General features: G+C 39.2%; 1 protein-coding gene across 11 annotated transcripts in view; it reads right to left on the bottom strand.

The window, feature by feature from the left end:
* The window catches only part of Slmap (sarcolemma associated protein), a 124,342-nt gene that overhangs the window by 18,539 nt on the left and 89,265 nt on the right, over window positions 1-16,538 (bottom strand). For all 11 annotated transcript variants that reach the window (XM_050129383.1, XM_050129382.1, XM_050129388.1 and 8 more), the window contains 3 exons: window positions 7,697-7,756; window positions 2,356-2,436; window positions 2,031-2,090 (listed from right to left, as the gene is read on the bottom strand). In XM_050129383.1, the coding sequence (XP_049985340.1) occupies window positions 2,031-2,090; window positions 2,356-2,436; window positions 7,697-7,756 (201 nt within the window). The remainder of the gene's footprint in view (window positions 1-2,030; window positions 2,091-2,355; window positions 2,437-7,696; window positions 7,757-16,538) is intronic.

Below are 16,538 nucleotides of genomic sequence, written 5' to 3'. Positions count from 1 at the left end.
CCTTCCTTCCTCCCTCTGTGGCAAGATGTTAGGCCTCATGTATGCATGGCAAGTATTCTCCCAAATAAGGAATATCCCCAGCCACGGGCTCATGAATACTTATAATAATGTATTTCTTCTGCAATTCAGTCAAAATAATTTGAAAGCAACCTCTTTAATAGTAGTGGAGAAAACCACAGCCATCAAATCTTCAGACACCAGTGGAAAATATTCCCTATCTTCAGTCTGGGATTGCCGTGCAAACCTATTTTTCTCTTCAACAAGCCGTGAAAGTCACATAAGAAAACATGACAGGCCCAAATCCACACTGTTAACTCTAGAACACACAGAAAAATGACATTCACTATACACTGCTTTGGCTACCCCCAGACAACTAAAGTCTTGGTTGTAGGAAACGTCCTGAGAGCTGTCTCTAACACCGCCTCCTTCATCCACTCAGGACAGCCAGGGATGGCAGAAATGTAAAACAGCATGTACTCATTGCGCCTTTGAACACGTCTGACACATGACGTAAGGAAGGAAGGATATGTCGCTCAGGGATGTGGTTTTCAGCCTGTATAGTCTGGTTCTTTTAACTCTGGGCACCACAACAATGGGAATGTGTGGCAAGGGCTGCTCTCATGGGGCAGACAGGAAGCAGCACCCTGGTGCTGAGGAACTGACTCCTTTCCATTTCCACTCAGGCCTCCAGCCTAGGGGTGGCACCACCCACACATCTGGGCGAGGCCTCCAGCCTAGGGGTGGCACCACACACACATCTGGGCGAGGCCTCCAGCCTAGGGGTGGCACCACACACACATCTGGGCGAGGCCTCCAGCCTAGGGGTGGCACCACACACACATCAGGGCGAGGCCTCCAGCCTAGGGGTGGCACCACCCACTGTCAGGCTAGGCCTCCAGCCTTTGCTGATCTCTGGAAACAGCGTCCCAGACTTACACAGAGGCGCACTTCCCTCTCTTTCAGGTGTTTGCCTTTCCAGTCAAGTGATCAGTGCCATCACCACCCAGCAGTCAGGGTAACTCAGACTTACACTAAAGCCTGTGGCACGCCGCTCCCGCCAGCAGAAGAGACGACCGCAACAGGATTCTTCTCAGAACACACTTTATTGGAGCACTTACACTTGAGGTTGTAGAGAGGCAAAAGACCCCGTCTCAGGGAGGATCTTAACCTGCGTCTGTCTGGAGCAGGAGAATCATGGCGACTCCCTATCCACTCTATTCTAAGACTAACTACCAAGAAATAAACATCCTTCCTTTTTGGATTGGGACACGTTAGCAAGGTTCACCACAGCATCTCAGCCCAGTGAGAAAGGGAGACTCTCCTCCCTGAGGATGAGGCCTAACTGGTCACCCAATCACTAAGTCCTCAGCCCTGACTGAACCCACACGCATGCAGGCTGCACTACACAGACTATGAAGGTTGCACTCATGTATTCCTATGTGCACATGTAACAGCAACAAGTAAAGGAAAAGATGACATGAATGAGAGGGACTGGGTGGAGCATGGAAGGAGGTGGAGGAGAAGAGAGACAGGAAAATAGCAAAACTGCAAAAGAAAAACAAAGTCTTACCTCCAAATTTCTCAAAGAGTCTTAAGAACTAGATAATTACCGGGAAATGAGGAAGACCAGCAAAGTTTGAAATTTAAGGACATCTACTACAATTTGACAGCAGAAAGGATATATAATTCCTTCTAGCCAGCTAAGAGCTTTATCTTATCCTAATTATGTGAAGAATGTGAATACGTTTCTATTAGAAACACAAGGGAAAGCACAAATACAACTGCATTTCAGACTCAACCACTCACTGCTGTGTCTTCACTGACTCAAGTTATCCTGTAATTCAAATGTGTATATGTATTTTTTAGCAAGCATCGAGCACCAACACTTTAAATTTTAATTCCTCCTACTTTAGACAGTTTTAAATCAGTAAACTAAAATGAAAAGCTTCACACCTATATAAAACAGAATTTGTAGCAAAAGGTGAGTCTAAAATCCTGGTTTAAAATGTGGTGAAAACACATTAAAGTACCTTTTAAAAGAGACACTTTAGCAAGGGGTTCATTTAGGTCTTGCTCATCCATCTGGGCGTCTATGTGGGGAGAAAGAGAATTGTAGAATTTTAAAAATCTATCAGCAAATTATTATTATCATAATAAATACAAAGTATACATCTTCTATGCTTGGATAGTTGAAACTAGTTTTAACAAAATATCCAGGATTTTATAGAGGGATCTGATAAATAAAAACAATGCTTTTTTATTAAAAACAAACTCTGAAGTTTCTATGCACAGTAACCAATAAACCTAAATTGCCAAGAGACTGTTCAGATTGGTAAACACTAGGTTAAAACTCACCTGTAGTGTCGTCACTGCTTTTTTCCTTGCTTGGACTCAGAGTGTCCGATAAATCAGATTCCTTGGCTCTTGTCTGGTTTTCTATTAGGAAAAGCACAAAAGTCAAAATGTTATTATAATTCAACACTTCTATTAAGAAAACTGCTTTCAGTATGAATGTTCAGAATCTATGCTAAAAATCAGTTGAGATCACTGAGTCTCCTTGTTCTTCACCTCCCACCCAAAACGCAATGCTGGTTGATTTCTCAGAGTCGCAGCAGATCGTGTTGTGGCTCCTGCCTGCTATGCCGAGGGCTGGGGCTCTTATTTAAGTCTGTCTACTTATCAGCTGGGAACAAAAATGCAGCAAACTGCTACAGTAATCAAGCAAGCACGACAAACGCAGCAAAATTCCCAGGGCAATGAGGACATTGTATGAAGAAGATTGAAGGAAAAGACTGGAAGCTTAACAGTGCAGAGCCACAAAAATCACCGAAAACTCACAATTATAAAAGTTCCCCTTAACATGAGGAGCCCATTTCTAAAGCAAACACAATGAATGGGAACTACAACAAGAAGGGACGCCTGTTTCAAATGTTCCGGTGCTGTTTTCAAGAGTTAGTCTGCCACATCTGACCAAGTCATTCTAGGCCATTGCTCTCAGTGTCCAATCACAGCCAACAGTTTATTGAAGATGTGAGTGACTAAGTCCCAATCATTATACTAGCATATCTATACATTCTATGGCATTCTTTAGGACAGGACTTCATAGAAGGTCATTCCCCCAGCCAAAACTTTGTACCATCACGTCTAGGAATCAGCTAAGTTCATACCACAAAGTTTAGCCCTACTGTCATCCCCGTATTGATTCCCACAGGAGTTCAGTTATGTAGGCTTCTTTATAGGGCTCTGTATAACAGCTCACTACAGTCTACAGTTCTTTGTTAAATCGACATTTCCCTAACCTCAACAGCCATTTCCCCTATCTGGCCCACGCTGTAGGTATGGCTTTTATCTCATTACTTTAACTGTTTCTCTAGTATGTTACTTTTGATTAATCTTCTCTGTTGTGTCACCCCTCCCCGTTGATCATACTCCACTTTCTGGGAATATATAGATGCTATTTCTCTAATAAGATAATCATATTCATTAAGTAGATTACTATCTTCATGATCATAAATAATCATGGCATAAATCTGACTGTACCATTAGTGACAATATACACCAAATATCAAAATATGCAAAACCATGAATTGGGAGTGATGGCTCAGTAGTTTAGAGCATTTCCTACTCTTGTAGGGAATCCTGCTTTGGTTCCAGCACCAAGAGAGTGGCTCACAACCGACTATAACTTCAGGTTCTATGGATCCAACACCCCTTGTGGCCTCTGTGGGCACCAGACACATGTATGGTTGACATACATGCATGCAGAGTAATATTCATACATGCATAATTAATAAATCTAATAAATAAAATGTGTAAACTCCCTAAGGAAATAATGGATTATGTCAGGTATTACATAAGGATGCTCACTATAGTACTATCATTATGGGAAGATAAAATGTGTATTGAAAATACTTAATATTACTAACTAAAAAGTATAGCACAGTAAGTAAAATTCACACACACATACACAGAGAGCTTTAAAATATTTGCATATTTAGTTAAATATATTTAGAGATTTTGTTTCATTTTACTTCTCCCCTTACCCCTTCGTATCTTTCCTGAGACAGGGATTCATGTGTAGACCGTGCTTACCTCTTACTCATGGATCTCCTGCCTCAGCTAGTAAGTGCTGGGATTACAGCCCAGACCCAGCAAGCTATGAAGTTTTTGTTACACGTGTATTTTCAAGCTCTAGTAGCATATATAACAGATATCAATCAATGCTTATTGCTAGAGATGGGTGCATGAAGATATTTATTAACTTCACTAAATCTATTCAAGAATCAAACAGCAGACAGAACAAAACAAACGACAGAACATCTATTTCTGGTCATGCGGCAGTATCCAAGTCTGTAGTTTAAAAAAGTTATTACTAGAGCTAGAGAGGGGACTCAACAGCTGAGACCGAGCATTGCTCTTCCAGTGAGCCTGGGTTCCGTTCTCAGCATCTGCCTTGGGCAGTACACAGGCCCCTGTAACTCTAGCTCCAGAGGATCTAACACACTCTTCTGGATTCTGAGGGAACCTGCACTTACCTGTATATACCAACAGAGACATACATACATACACACACATATATACATATATACACACATATATAACATATCTAAGAACAAAAAATCAATCTTTAAAAGGTACTGTTTATAATTAATTGTAGATGTTCATGTTTGCCTGTGGATATGTGCATTCAACTGGAAGTGCCTACAGAAGCCAGAGGTATCTGAGTCCTTGGGGATGGAATCACAGATGTGATGTGGGTCCTGGGAACTGAACTTTGAAAGAGCAGTAAGTACTCTTATCTGTTCATGTTCAGTCAACTCTCCAGCCCCCTTTGAAATTTCTGTATACACCACTGGACCCATTTCTGGGAAAGAAGGTAAAGTTGAAGATCAAGAAGGACAAAGATTTCACTTTTATTGTTTTTGTTTAGTCAAGGCCTTACTCTGTATCTTAAACTGACCTGGAACTTGCTACGTAGCTCAGAATAGCCTCAGATTCATGGCAATCCTCCTGCCTTGGATCCTGAATGCTGGGATTAGAGTACCAAATCTAATTGTATTAACCTTTGTTCAACGTGAGGACAGTGCTTCCTGCTTATAAAGCTTATAAAGCAGGAAGCACATATTTACATCAATAATAATCAAAATAAATTTATATCAATAAATTCCCACAAAAGGGCCAGGAAGATGGCTCAGCAGAAGGTACTTGCATCTGGCCTGACAGTCTTAGCTCAATCCCCAGAACCCACAGGGTAGGAGAACAATTCGCACAGGCTGTCATTCATCATAGATAGATTTAGGCATGCCATGCATGGCAAGTGTGCACCTCACACCCACAAATAAACACATAAATGCATTTTAAGGATATCACGATAATCCTGTAAGATAAATTTCATTTTACAAATGAGGAAAGTAAACCTAGGCATGCTGGGACACATATAATCCCTCACTGAGGGGGTGGTGATGTCACAGTATTGTGGCTTTGAGTCCAGTCAATGACACACAGTAAGAACCTGTCTCAAAAACCAGCCTAACACACACCAATAACAGTGGTTTAAAGATCTAAAGTGAGAAGCCAGGCGTGGTGGTGCACGCCTTTAATCCCAGCACTCAGGAGGCAGAGGCAGGTGGATCTCTGTGAGTTCAAGGCCAACCTGGTCTACAAGAGCTAGTTCCAGCTAGGACTGTAACACAGAGAAACCCTAGTCTGGAAAAACAAAACAAAACAAAACAGATCTAAAGTGAGCTGCCTGAGGATATCCAGTTAGTAGAATTATCTACTTATATTCCTTTTACTTCTAAGCTACTATGGATATGTAATGACAGTAGCTTGAGCTAGTCCTAAATCAGAAAGCACACATGACATGATTATATGCCATGCTAAATGAAGTCTTCAGAGGAATAAGTAAGACTGGTAACAGCTGATCATTTAGTCTTAGCAACTGTCATTTTCATTGGGGGAAAAAAAAAGTCCACCACAAAAATCAGTAAATGCATTTTTAAAGGACAAATAATTTAGTCAAATTTAAGGGAAATATTTTATAGCCAGATTGAAAACATTTAAAATATAACTATTGTGGCCACCCATCTTGGTCTCAGGATTCTGGCAACATGAAAAGTATTAACAAAAGTCGATTAATAAAAAGTAAAACTTATATTTATATTATCATTCCTGCAAAATGAATTAAACTCACTTTCATGGAATTATTTGACATAATAGGTTTAATAAATATCAGCCTGAAACAAAGAACCTTGAACACTTGTCCAGCTTGTTCCATTAGATAAAAACCCAGCCAAATGCGTTCATTCCCATTTGTAATCTCAGCACTTGGGGTGCTGAGACATAAACTCAAGGTTAAGCAAAGCTACACAGTGAGAGCTTTTCTCAAAAAACAAAACCAAAACCAAGATTCAAAAGTAGAAATGTGAAATCAAAACAGGTTCTTCAAAACTTTCTATATGCATTGTAAACCCATCATTTTCTCAAATCAGTAATGTTGTGCACATCTTTCTCTAAAACGTCACCTGATTCAAGGAAATATATTCTATTCCGGAATGCACAGAAGTTCTAAGGCAGCAAGGCACTTTTCCTAAGGAAGCGCCAGTCACCTTCGCCCTCTGCTTTGCTTCCAGGGTGAGGTGTCGGTTACTCAATCAACAGATTAGAATAGGCACTTAGATGGTGAAGTAAAGGCTATTTTAAAACCTGTTCTCATAGCACTTTAATAAGATGAAATAAATTGCATCTGTACTAAAAATAGTTCACCATTCTGAAACCTAACGCCTGCTTGCCAGAACAATATTAGCATGGCATAGTCTGTGCATTCTTCCTCCTAATATGGCATCCACTGTGCACAAAACTCAGAATGTGCACTACCCGACGTTCAAAAAATACAATCTGCTTAAAAACACTTAAAAAAAAAAAGGCAAATCAGTTACCCTGACAATACCAAATACACTAGACTCAAATGTTGAAATCTGAGCTTTTGTTGTGGAGCTGACTTTCATTGTGAAGCTCGTTTTTAATTTTATGCTAGCAAAGTCTGAGGAAAGCTCCACTCTAACAGCAAAGCACACCCACCAGGTTTACGGAAATACTTTTCCTATACTTAAAAATAGCGTCGTGATGCTTGAAACCTGAGCTTTCTTCCTTGAGTTCAACAACTGTAATAAAATTAAAAAAGAAAGAATGAAAAAAAAAACTACTTTGGAGAATTACTGGACTGTTAATTATCAAATACAACACAATTTTACACTGACAAAAGTCATCACTTTTGTTTTAATAAAGTTGAGAACAAAATAGAGAAATATTGAATGTCATAAGGAACATTAAAGATACAATAATTTTCAAAATAAAATTTTAAGCATTTTTTACTCATAAAAGGTTTGCACTGTATTTACTAAAATTTTGAGATGAAAACTGAAAACAATGTAGAAATGAGACAGAAAGGTGAAAAGCAAATCTACCGCAAGCATTAACTTTAAAACCACACACAAATGCCAACATTAAAAGAAACTTTCCTAGTTTTTCTTAAGACAGACATCGAAATATTTATAAGTATCTGATACTGTTACTAGATTGACATTTCATGCACTATAAGAAATAACTCATGGCTAAAACACAGCAACCGTGACAATTTAAACTAGCTTTCATTATCCAGAATAACTGTCAGACCACAGAGAAACAGGAAACAAACCTTTTGAAAGCTTTGATTCTTCTGCCACTTTGGTTAGATGCCCCTGGACAATCAGCTTCTCTGCCAAAGAAAATAAACGTTACTAACCAAGCTCAAACAGAGCCTCATCCCCCGAGTGGAGCGCCGTAACACATTCCATGACCAAATTTAAAGACGACAGCATTACCCCTGTGACCGAGCTTCAACAAAAAGCTTGAACCTAGAAAGGGAACTAGAGAAGCGAACTTCCTAGAATAGTCAAATGAACGCAGAAAACTGGGATAGAATATGCTTTCCGTTTTCATTAGAGATCATCATATTGTAAAGTCTAGACCTTTGTAAAGGTCTCAAAAGAAACAATGTGATTTCTTTATGCCGTGGTGTAAAGGAATCCCAAGAAGGCAGTTCTCTTAAGGAAGAGAAGCAATGCTCTACTGCCGGCTCACTCTTTCCTGCCGGCACAATTCAGAAGTGTCTGTATAACTTACATCAAGAAAATAGACGATTTTAGAAGAGCTAGCTATTTAGAAGAAATAAAAAATAACTTTTTGCTTTATCGAGTACTCTCTGTAAGCATTTAATATATCTTCACAATTTACTTGAAGTCATTTTTTCACATTCTGCACTTCACCAAAGCAGATAATATACCTATTCTGTATATTTTATTCTTTACTCCTATGTCAGCCGGTGTCCTTCAATCAATGCCTTTGCACTAGGAAAAACAAGTTTTTTTCACAAATCAATGTCTAAAACCAACACCACCACAAACTCTTGGTTGCCCAGTCCCTTCCATTTCTTACAGGTTGTTTATTTGCCCTTCTTAAAAAAAAAAAAAACAAAAAAAAACAACAAAAAAAAAACGATAGGTTCTTCTGGGGGACTGAAGACAGAAAGTTGTATAAACAGGCAAATACATAACCAGTGAGCAATATACCCAGCACTTTTACATCTTATTTTGAGACATAAGTTGCCTACACTGGCCTTGAACTTGTGATTCTTCTCTTCACCCTCCAGGTAGCTGGGAATATAGACTTATGCCACCAGATCCACTTCACAGTTTTGAAGAGGCACTAGTCCTAGAAGACATGATGTCTAACCTGCCCTATCTGTTCTCTGTCTTACTCTACTCCACTCCTAAAATGCACTTCTACAAGCATTAACTTTTAACCATTTCCCCATTAATTGTATGTATGTATGTATGTATGTATGTATGTATGTATGTATGTATGTATTTATTTGTTTGTTTAATTTAGGGTTTTTGAGCCAGTATATCACTACGGAGCCCAGGGTAGCCAGAAACTCAAAGTCTTTCTGCCCCTTCAACGTGATGGTATTAGCAGGTAGGCATCACCATGCCTGCCTATTACATTTGTATTTTTAAATAATACATTCAAGGAAAAAATTCAAGGACATTTGTGAAACTATGTTCATAGCAGCATTATCTGTAATATCCAGAACCTGGAAACAACGTAGATGTTGCTCAACTGGAGAATGGATAAATAAAATGTAGTAATTTACACAATGGAGTACTACTCAGCGGTAAAAAACAATGGCATCTTGAAATTTATACGCAAATGGATGGAGCTAGAAAAACCATCCTGAGTGAGGTAACCCAGACCCAGAAAGATGAGCATGGTATGTACCCATTCATAGGTGAATACTAGCTGTAAAGCAAAGGATAAGGAGCCGATAGTCCTCGACCCCAGAGAAGCTAAGTAACAAGGGGAACCCTAAGAGAAACATATTACAGATCCCCCTGGGAAGGGAAAATGGACAAGATCTCAAGAAAATTGGGAGCATGGGGGTGGGGGAAAAATAGAAGGTGGAAGGGGAAGAAGAAGGGAGGAGATGGGGGAGGAGAACTAGAGGGAACTGATTGGTCGAGAAGCAGGGAAGGACAGAGATGGAGAACAAGGAAAGAGATATCTGGATTGAGGGAGCCATTATGGGGCTAGCAAGAAACCTAGTGTTATGATTCTAGCCACACAGCATGGCTGGCACTTCTGGGTTCCAGGGCCACACATGTGAGAACAAGTGCTTGGACAAAATACATAGCTGCCCGGGGACCATAGAAGACCCTGCGTGACCTACTTATGGCATAGTTGTATCACCTACGTATGACGCAGCTACGTAAGCCCTTGTGCACATGTGTGAGCTCCACCATATGCATGTGCCATAGCTATGTCATTCCCCTGTGCCCATGCACTAGGTGGCCTTTAAAAGCTGGACGCACCATCTTCAGCCCTCTCTTGCTGCACACCGACTCCACCAGGCCTGTGCTTGTCTCCTTGAATAAACTTCTAAGCGGGTTTGTTGCATGTTTCGTGCTTCCTTCTTACTCGCACCAGGTGACATTGGTGCTGTGACTCAATTTCACCTACCACTAGAGAAATTCCCAGGAATCCACAAGGATGACCCTAGCTAAGACCCTAAACAATTATGGAGAGGGTGCCTGAATGGGCCTTGCCCTGTAGTCAGACTGATGACTATCTTAAATGCCATCATAGAACCTACATCCAGAAACTGATGGAAGCAGATGCAGAGAACTACAGTGGAACATTGGGCTGAGCTCCCAAAGTATAGTTGAAAAGAGGGAGGAATGAGAATATGAACAAAGAGATCAAGACCATGATGGTGATAACCTCTGAAACGGCTTACCTGAGCTAATGGGAACTTATTGGCTCTGGCCGGACAGCAGGGAACCAGCATGGAACCAAACAAGGTACACTGAATGTGGATGACAATTGTATGGCTGGGGCAGACTGTGGGGCCACTGGCAGTGAGACCAGGATTTATCCCTACTGCTTGCATTCTCTCTGGAGGGAGACCTTGCTCAGTCTAGATATAGTGGGGAGGGCCTTGGTCCTGCCTCAAAGCAATGTGCTAGACTTTGTTGACTATCTAAGGGAAGCCTTACCCTTTCTGAGGAGTAAATGGGAAGTGGAATAGGGTGTGGGAGGAGGGAAAGTAGAGGGAGCAGGAGGAGGGGAGGGAGTATGAAATGCATTTGGCATGTAAAATGAGAAAAGCTAAGTTTTTTTTTTAATAAAATTAAAAAAATGACACACCAAAAAAACAATGACAATTTTATATTTTACCATTATCTTCAGGAGTACTGAGTTACCAACCTATTAGTATTTTATTGACTATTTACATGTGAATTATATAATATGCTGTATCTCTTTCCTTAAACAACATTAATTGTATTAGGTGCTTAAACACTTTTTAAAACTAATATATGTTCTTACAGAAACAAAGTTCCCGATATTATCACACATCCCTCCCATCCCTCCCTCTAACCATTTTTTCTTTCAGATCCACCTGCCTCCACCTCCCAAGTGCTGTGCTTACTGCACCTCACCACTCCTGGCTTCTCAGCCTTTTAATTTTACTGCCTTAGTCTCAACTGTATTCTGCACTGTGCCCCTGACCCTGGATTCTAACTCTTTCTGGTCTATCCTCTTTCTATTATTATAACATACCTTCTGATAATTTCATGAAAAGGAATGGACAGGAGGAAAATGACCTGCTAGCCTTTTCCTCTGAAATGAGTTTCCTACTAATACTCTGATGGTTATCTGACAACTTAACTAGGTCCCACAAAATAGTTTCCCTTTTGAGCTTGAAAAGCACACTGCTCTTCTGTTTCCTAGCTTCCATGTGGGTGAGTCCAATGACTATCTGAGTGCTGAGCCTAGTGGGTGGTAAGGATTTCCAGTGCTTCCAATACCGGATCTGCCTGTCCTTTCTCAGTACCTGGGGGTGACATACCCCAAATCTGTAACACTGAGAAAAGTCTACGACCTAGGCTGGCTAGGATTAAAGCATTTAAGAGAGGATGGAAGTCTTCTACTTCTTCCTCACAACCTCCCCACACTCCAGGAATTCTAGAATCATTTGAGACGACAACATCATGGTAAAGACGATCAACTTTCATAAACCCTGAGTAGCGAGCGATGTGGCACAGTGTTCTCACCACAACAGATGAGCAGCATAAACGAGAAATAAACGTTTAACCGATTAAGCCATTAAGCATCCAGAGATTGCTCAGTGGTTAAGAGGAGCCAGTTCTATTCCCAACAACATGGTGACATGCCCATTTGTAACTCCAGTTCCAGGGGGTCTGAGACTTGCTTATGGCCTCCATGGGCACCAGGCATGACATAGTACAAACACATACATGCAGGCAAAATAATCATACATACAAGATAAAAATAAATACATTTTAAAATAAATAAGAGTTTGGAAAGTAAGAGAGAAGGAAAAACAAAAAAAATTCAGGGTTTATTTACTGCCATGTTATAATTTTTTTTTTTGTTAACTATGAATCTTCTCTTTATACTTGGAATTCTTAAATTCCCTACCCCACTCTAGTCCAGGGCACTGTACCACTGGGCTTATGACCAACCTCATTATTCTTTTGCTCTATCTCTGTCTCTCTCTCTCAACTAAAATTCACATAGACTATCCATTTTAAAGGAACATATCTAAAACATTTTCATCACCCAAAAAAGAAGCCATATAAACATTAAGCATTTATTCCCTAGCCTACCTCTCCAGGTCCTGACAGGTTTTGATCTGTTTTCTATCACTTGATCTATTTACCCTGGATGTTTCATATAAATGAACAATAGTGTGTGCCTTGGGCTCTAGATTAACATGAGATCTTTTAAGACAGCGTGACGAACACTCAGTGCATCTTCTTAGTTTACAACATAGAGTTTTAATGCCTTCCAGTGGGGGAATTATCTTATTCTGTTTTACTGCTAAGTATATTCATATTTTCTCTCTCTCTCTCCTCTCTCTGTCCCCTTCCCTGCAGCCCATTTTCCTTGCTTCTCATACCTAAACTTATTATTCACATGAAACATCTTCAGGACAATTCCTTATTTTAAAATTTTTACTCAGAAAAATCAAATTTTACTTAAAAACTTCCATCATTTTTATTTTCTAGAATATTTAATTTTTTAAATCCTTCTATGGATTTTGACTCCATACTGATTTAAAATTTCTTCTACTGAATTATTATACTCCTCTACTGAATTATCATATTACTCTACTGAATCATACTCTTTAAAAATTGTACTTGCACTCTCCCTTAAGTGACAATATTATTTTTTCCTTGTTTTGATGTGAGATTCCCCTCTGTATACTGTGAATATGTTTTTATTATCACTGGTTAATTAGGAAGCTAATTTGACCTATGGCAGGGGAGAAAATTCAAGCAGAGCTAGAGAAGGAAAGAAGGTGGAATCAGGCAGACGCCACATAGCTGCAAAAGCAGAAAAATGTCAGAACCTTACCGGTAATCACAAATTTCATGGTAAAATATAAAATAATAGAAATGGGTTAATTTAAGATATAAGAGCTAGGTAGGAATATGCCTGAGTCGTTGGCCAAGACATACTTTAATTAATATAGTTTTGTGTGATTATTTGGGTCTGGGCAGCCAGAAAACAAAGTGCAGTCTCTGTTTACATAATGGTGTCCAATGTTAGGCAATGTACATCCACATAAAACCTCAGAGAGCTAAAAAAAATGGGGGGGGGGCTTCAAGACCCACAAAAATGGGAGTCAGTTGGCATTTCTTGGTAGCCACATATTTTTAGATAGGTTCTTTTTGCTGGTGGCAAGCAGAAGTGGCACTCCCTTAAGAGAAGGCTTCCTGACTCAGCTTTAGCAGCAAAAACTGCACGGCTCCTTTAAGAGACAGCTTCCTGGTCCATGCAGGTGGAAGAAATGGTTCTGGCTCTTTCAGTACTGTTATAGAGCATTTGAATGGGGTTTGTAGGCAGCGTGATGCAAGTTACTTGGTGGCAACGTGAGCCAACTGCTTTCGAGAGTTGAGGTGGTAAAAATGGCTCCCAGAGCTGGCAGTAAATGGACCTCTGTCATGTTGGAAAGCCGAGCAGGGTAGAACCAACATTCAAAGCAGCAGCTCTGGTTCTAGTCATGCCTGCTTAACACTTATAACAGTGATTAGAAAAGGATTACAGATAAGCAATAAAGATAGATTCAGACAGAAGTAAACCTCTGAACGGGTCACAGTGTGTTCAAAAAATATATGTAGGCTTGGAAGAGAAAAGCCTTAAAAAAAAGAGTAGCTGGGCATGGTGGCACACGCCTTTAATCCCATACTTGGAAGGCAAAGGCAGGTGGATCTCTGTGAGTTCAAGACCAGCCTGGTCTACAGAGTGAGATCCAGGACAGCCAAAGATACACAGAGAAATCCTGTATCAAAAAACTAAAAATTAAAAAATAAAAATAGAAGAAATAGTTTAAAAAGCCACATAAAGATAGAAAATACATAGAGTCTGGATTATGTATATTGTATTTTCTTTCAATTTTTTTGACTGTGAATGAGCTAAAAATACATACATATTTTAAAGGTATCTGGATTTCAAAATTTAAGCCTATGCACATGTTACTTTGAAAAAGAGGTTCTGGTTTTTGTTTCCAGAAAGGATAGAAAGCTATGGGATCCTTACCAGCTAATATGGTTTGATCAAACAAGACCCCCTGAAGCAATGGCCTTGGTGATCCAATATCCATGAGAGCTTCAGAACTGCTGTCTGAGATAAACACACAAGATACCCCATGAAAAACCTGATTAACAGTGCCCAACTGTCAGCAGGTAGTAGCCTAGAAAACTACACCCAAATTCCCAAATATTGTTTATAAATGTGTTTTCATTTAAATGGGGGTTGATTATAACTGGTTAATGGTCACAATCAATTTCTTTCTAAAAAAAATGGGGAGAATATGATATAAAGTATTGGTATGGATTTTAGTCTACTGATACAAATTTAAGGTCAAATTTGTTATTCTCTATCTATTTCTACTCTTGTTTAAGGCATTATGTTTATATAGCTTGTTTAAAAATGCAATGTATAACTAAGAAATACAGGTTAGTAAATAGTCATCTATAATAAACTTTTAATCATGTTACTTAGGTTTTCTAGATAATACAGAGATACATTTCAGTTATATAATCTTCAATACTTCAATGACCTACAGTATATGACATCTAAAATGTTTTAAGAACTTAGACTTTTCTTGACAGTGAGACATGTCTGCTTCTGACAGCACCAAGTACTTCAGAGAGGTTGATGGGCATTGAGGAAAAGTGTTATGGAATTTGCCTTTAATGTGACAAGGCTAGTCATTTGGGCAAGAAACTGCTAGATCAACTGGACATGCAGGACCCACAGAAAAGTGACTGTTGAACTTTCCAAAAGGCAGGATGGTCCTTTAGAGTTCCTGCTTCATATAAGAGTCAGTCAAATATTCTGCAGGATACAGAAAAAAGTGACTGACAAACTGCCAATATAGGTGAAACAGTCTTTGAAATTTTCTCCTTTGTGGAAAAGTCTGCTGGATACTATGGGTCTGTAGGCTGAAGATGGATGCTCCAACAATACTGAAGAACTTTGGGTGACTGTCCAGACAGCCATATGTCTCTGTCAATTCTAGAGTTTTGGAAGTTGCTTTCAATGCACTTCTTGTTTAATTAAGTATTATTATATCCTTCTGGAGTCTTTGATGGAGTTGAAGATAAATATAGTTTTCATTAGTTATAATAAAAAATAAATTAGATATGAAACTTTAGACTCACAAAGATAGATAGAATATTTTATTTTTTGCCTAATACAAATAGACTAAATATTCTAACTATAATTCTTGTTTAATAATTGTTTGGTTATATGTAATTTTACTATATTAAAGTTAAGATCTTCCTTTTTATTTAGACAAAAAGGGGGAGATTATGTGAGATTCCCCTCTGCAGGAATGTTTTATTATTACTGGTTGATAAAGAAGCACCTTTGACCTATGGCAGGGCAGAATATAGCAAGGTGGGAAATCCAAGCAGAGACAGAGGAGGAAACAAGGCAGAGTCAGGCATATGCCATTTAGCTGCTGAAGGAGAAAGACACCAGAACCTTACTGATAAACCACGAGCCTCATGGTAAAATATAAAATAATAGAAATTGGTTAATTTAAGATATAAGAGCTAGCTAAGAATATATGAGAGACATTGTTGGCCAAAAGCAGTGCTGTAATTAATATACTTTTGTGGCATTATTTGGGTTTGGGCAGCCAGGGAATGAAAGTGCAGTCTTCATTTACCTTGTTTTACTTAGGAAATATCTAACTTTCTGAAAAAATAAATATATTTTTAAAAAAAAACTTTCTTCTGCTTTATGTATTTTCCCTGTTTCTTAAACTCAAACCTGGCAAAGGTCTAGAAGCATGTACAGGACATGGACAGTCCAGGAGATCTGTAATTATTGTAACTTGTATGGACCAATAAAGGAAACAAAACACAGACTGTTCTTTAGGTAACCCATACCCTTGCTTAAAGCACTGCATGGGCTCCTCTCCATCCTGAGCCACTGGTGCTGCTGGGTAGGAGCTGCAGAGTAGGAAACAAAATATTCCAAAACTGTGTTGGCATCTATGACTTGCTGCAGTCTTTTCTTCCATCCTTTTTTTTTTTTTTCCTTTTCGAGACAGGGTTTCTCTGTGGCTTTGGAGCCTGTCCTGGAACTAGCCACCATCGCCCAGCTTCTTCCATCCTCTTTTACATCTTTTGTTATAAGTGGATTCACTTGCTGTATTTAATCAAATGTGTATAACTGCCTTTTAAAAGCTACTTTTACTTCTGGACACTACCCATTCTCTTTCGTATGACTGCCCCCTCCTTTCTTAGCCTTTCATTGTCTTTTTCTCCATCTGGCTGTAATTTAAATATGTATATTTGGATTTTTGTTTATGTTAATAAACTCATTCTTTCATAGCCTTTATTATCCGCTATTGAACTATTTCTAAATGCTGGTGGCCAGTCCCATGTTCTCTATAGTGA

This window comes from Alexandromys fortis, unplaced genomic scaffold (genome assembly GCF_014885135.2).
Source record: "Alexandromys fortis isolate MF-2015 unplaced genomic scaffold, M_Fortis_MF-2015_v1.1 scaffold_320, whole genome shotgun sequence".
Taxonomy (NCBI): domain Eukaryota; kingdom Metazoa; phylum Chordata; class Mammalia; order Rodentia; family Cricetidae; genus Alexandromys; species Alexandromys fortis.
This window is presented reverse-complemented; position numbering and strand designations above follow the sequence as displayed.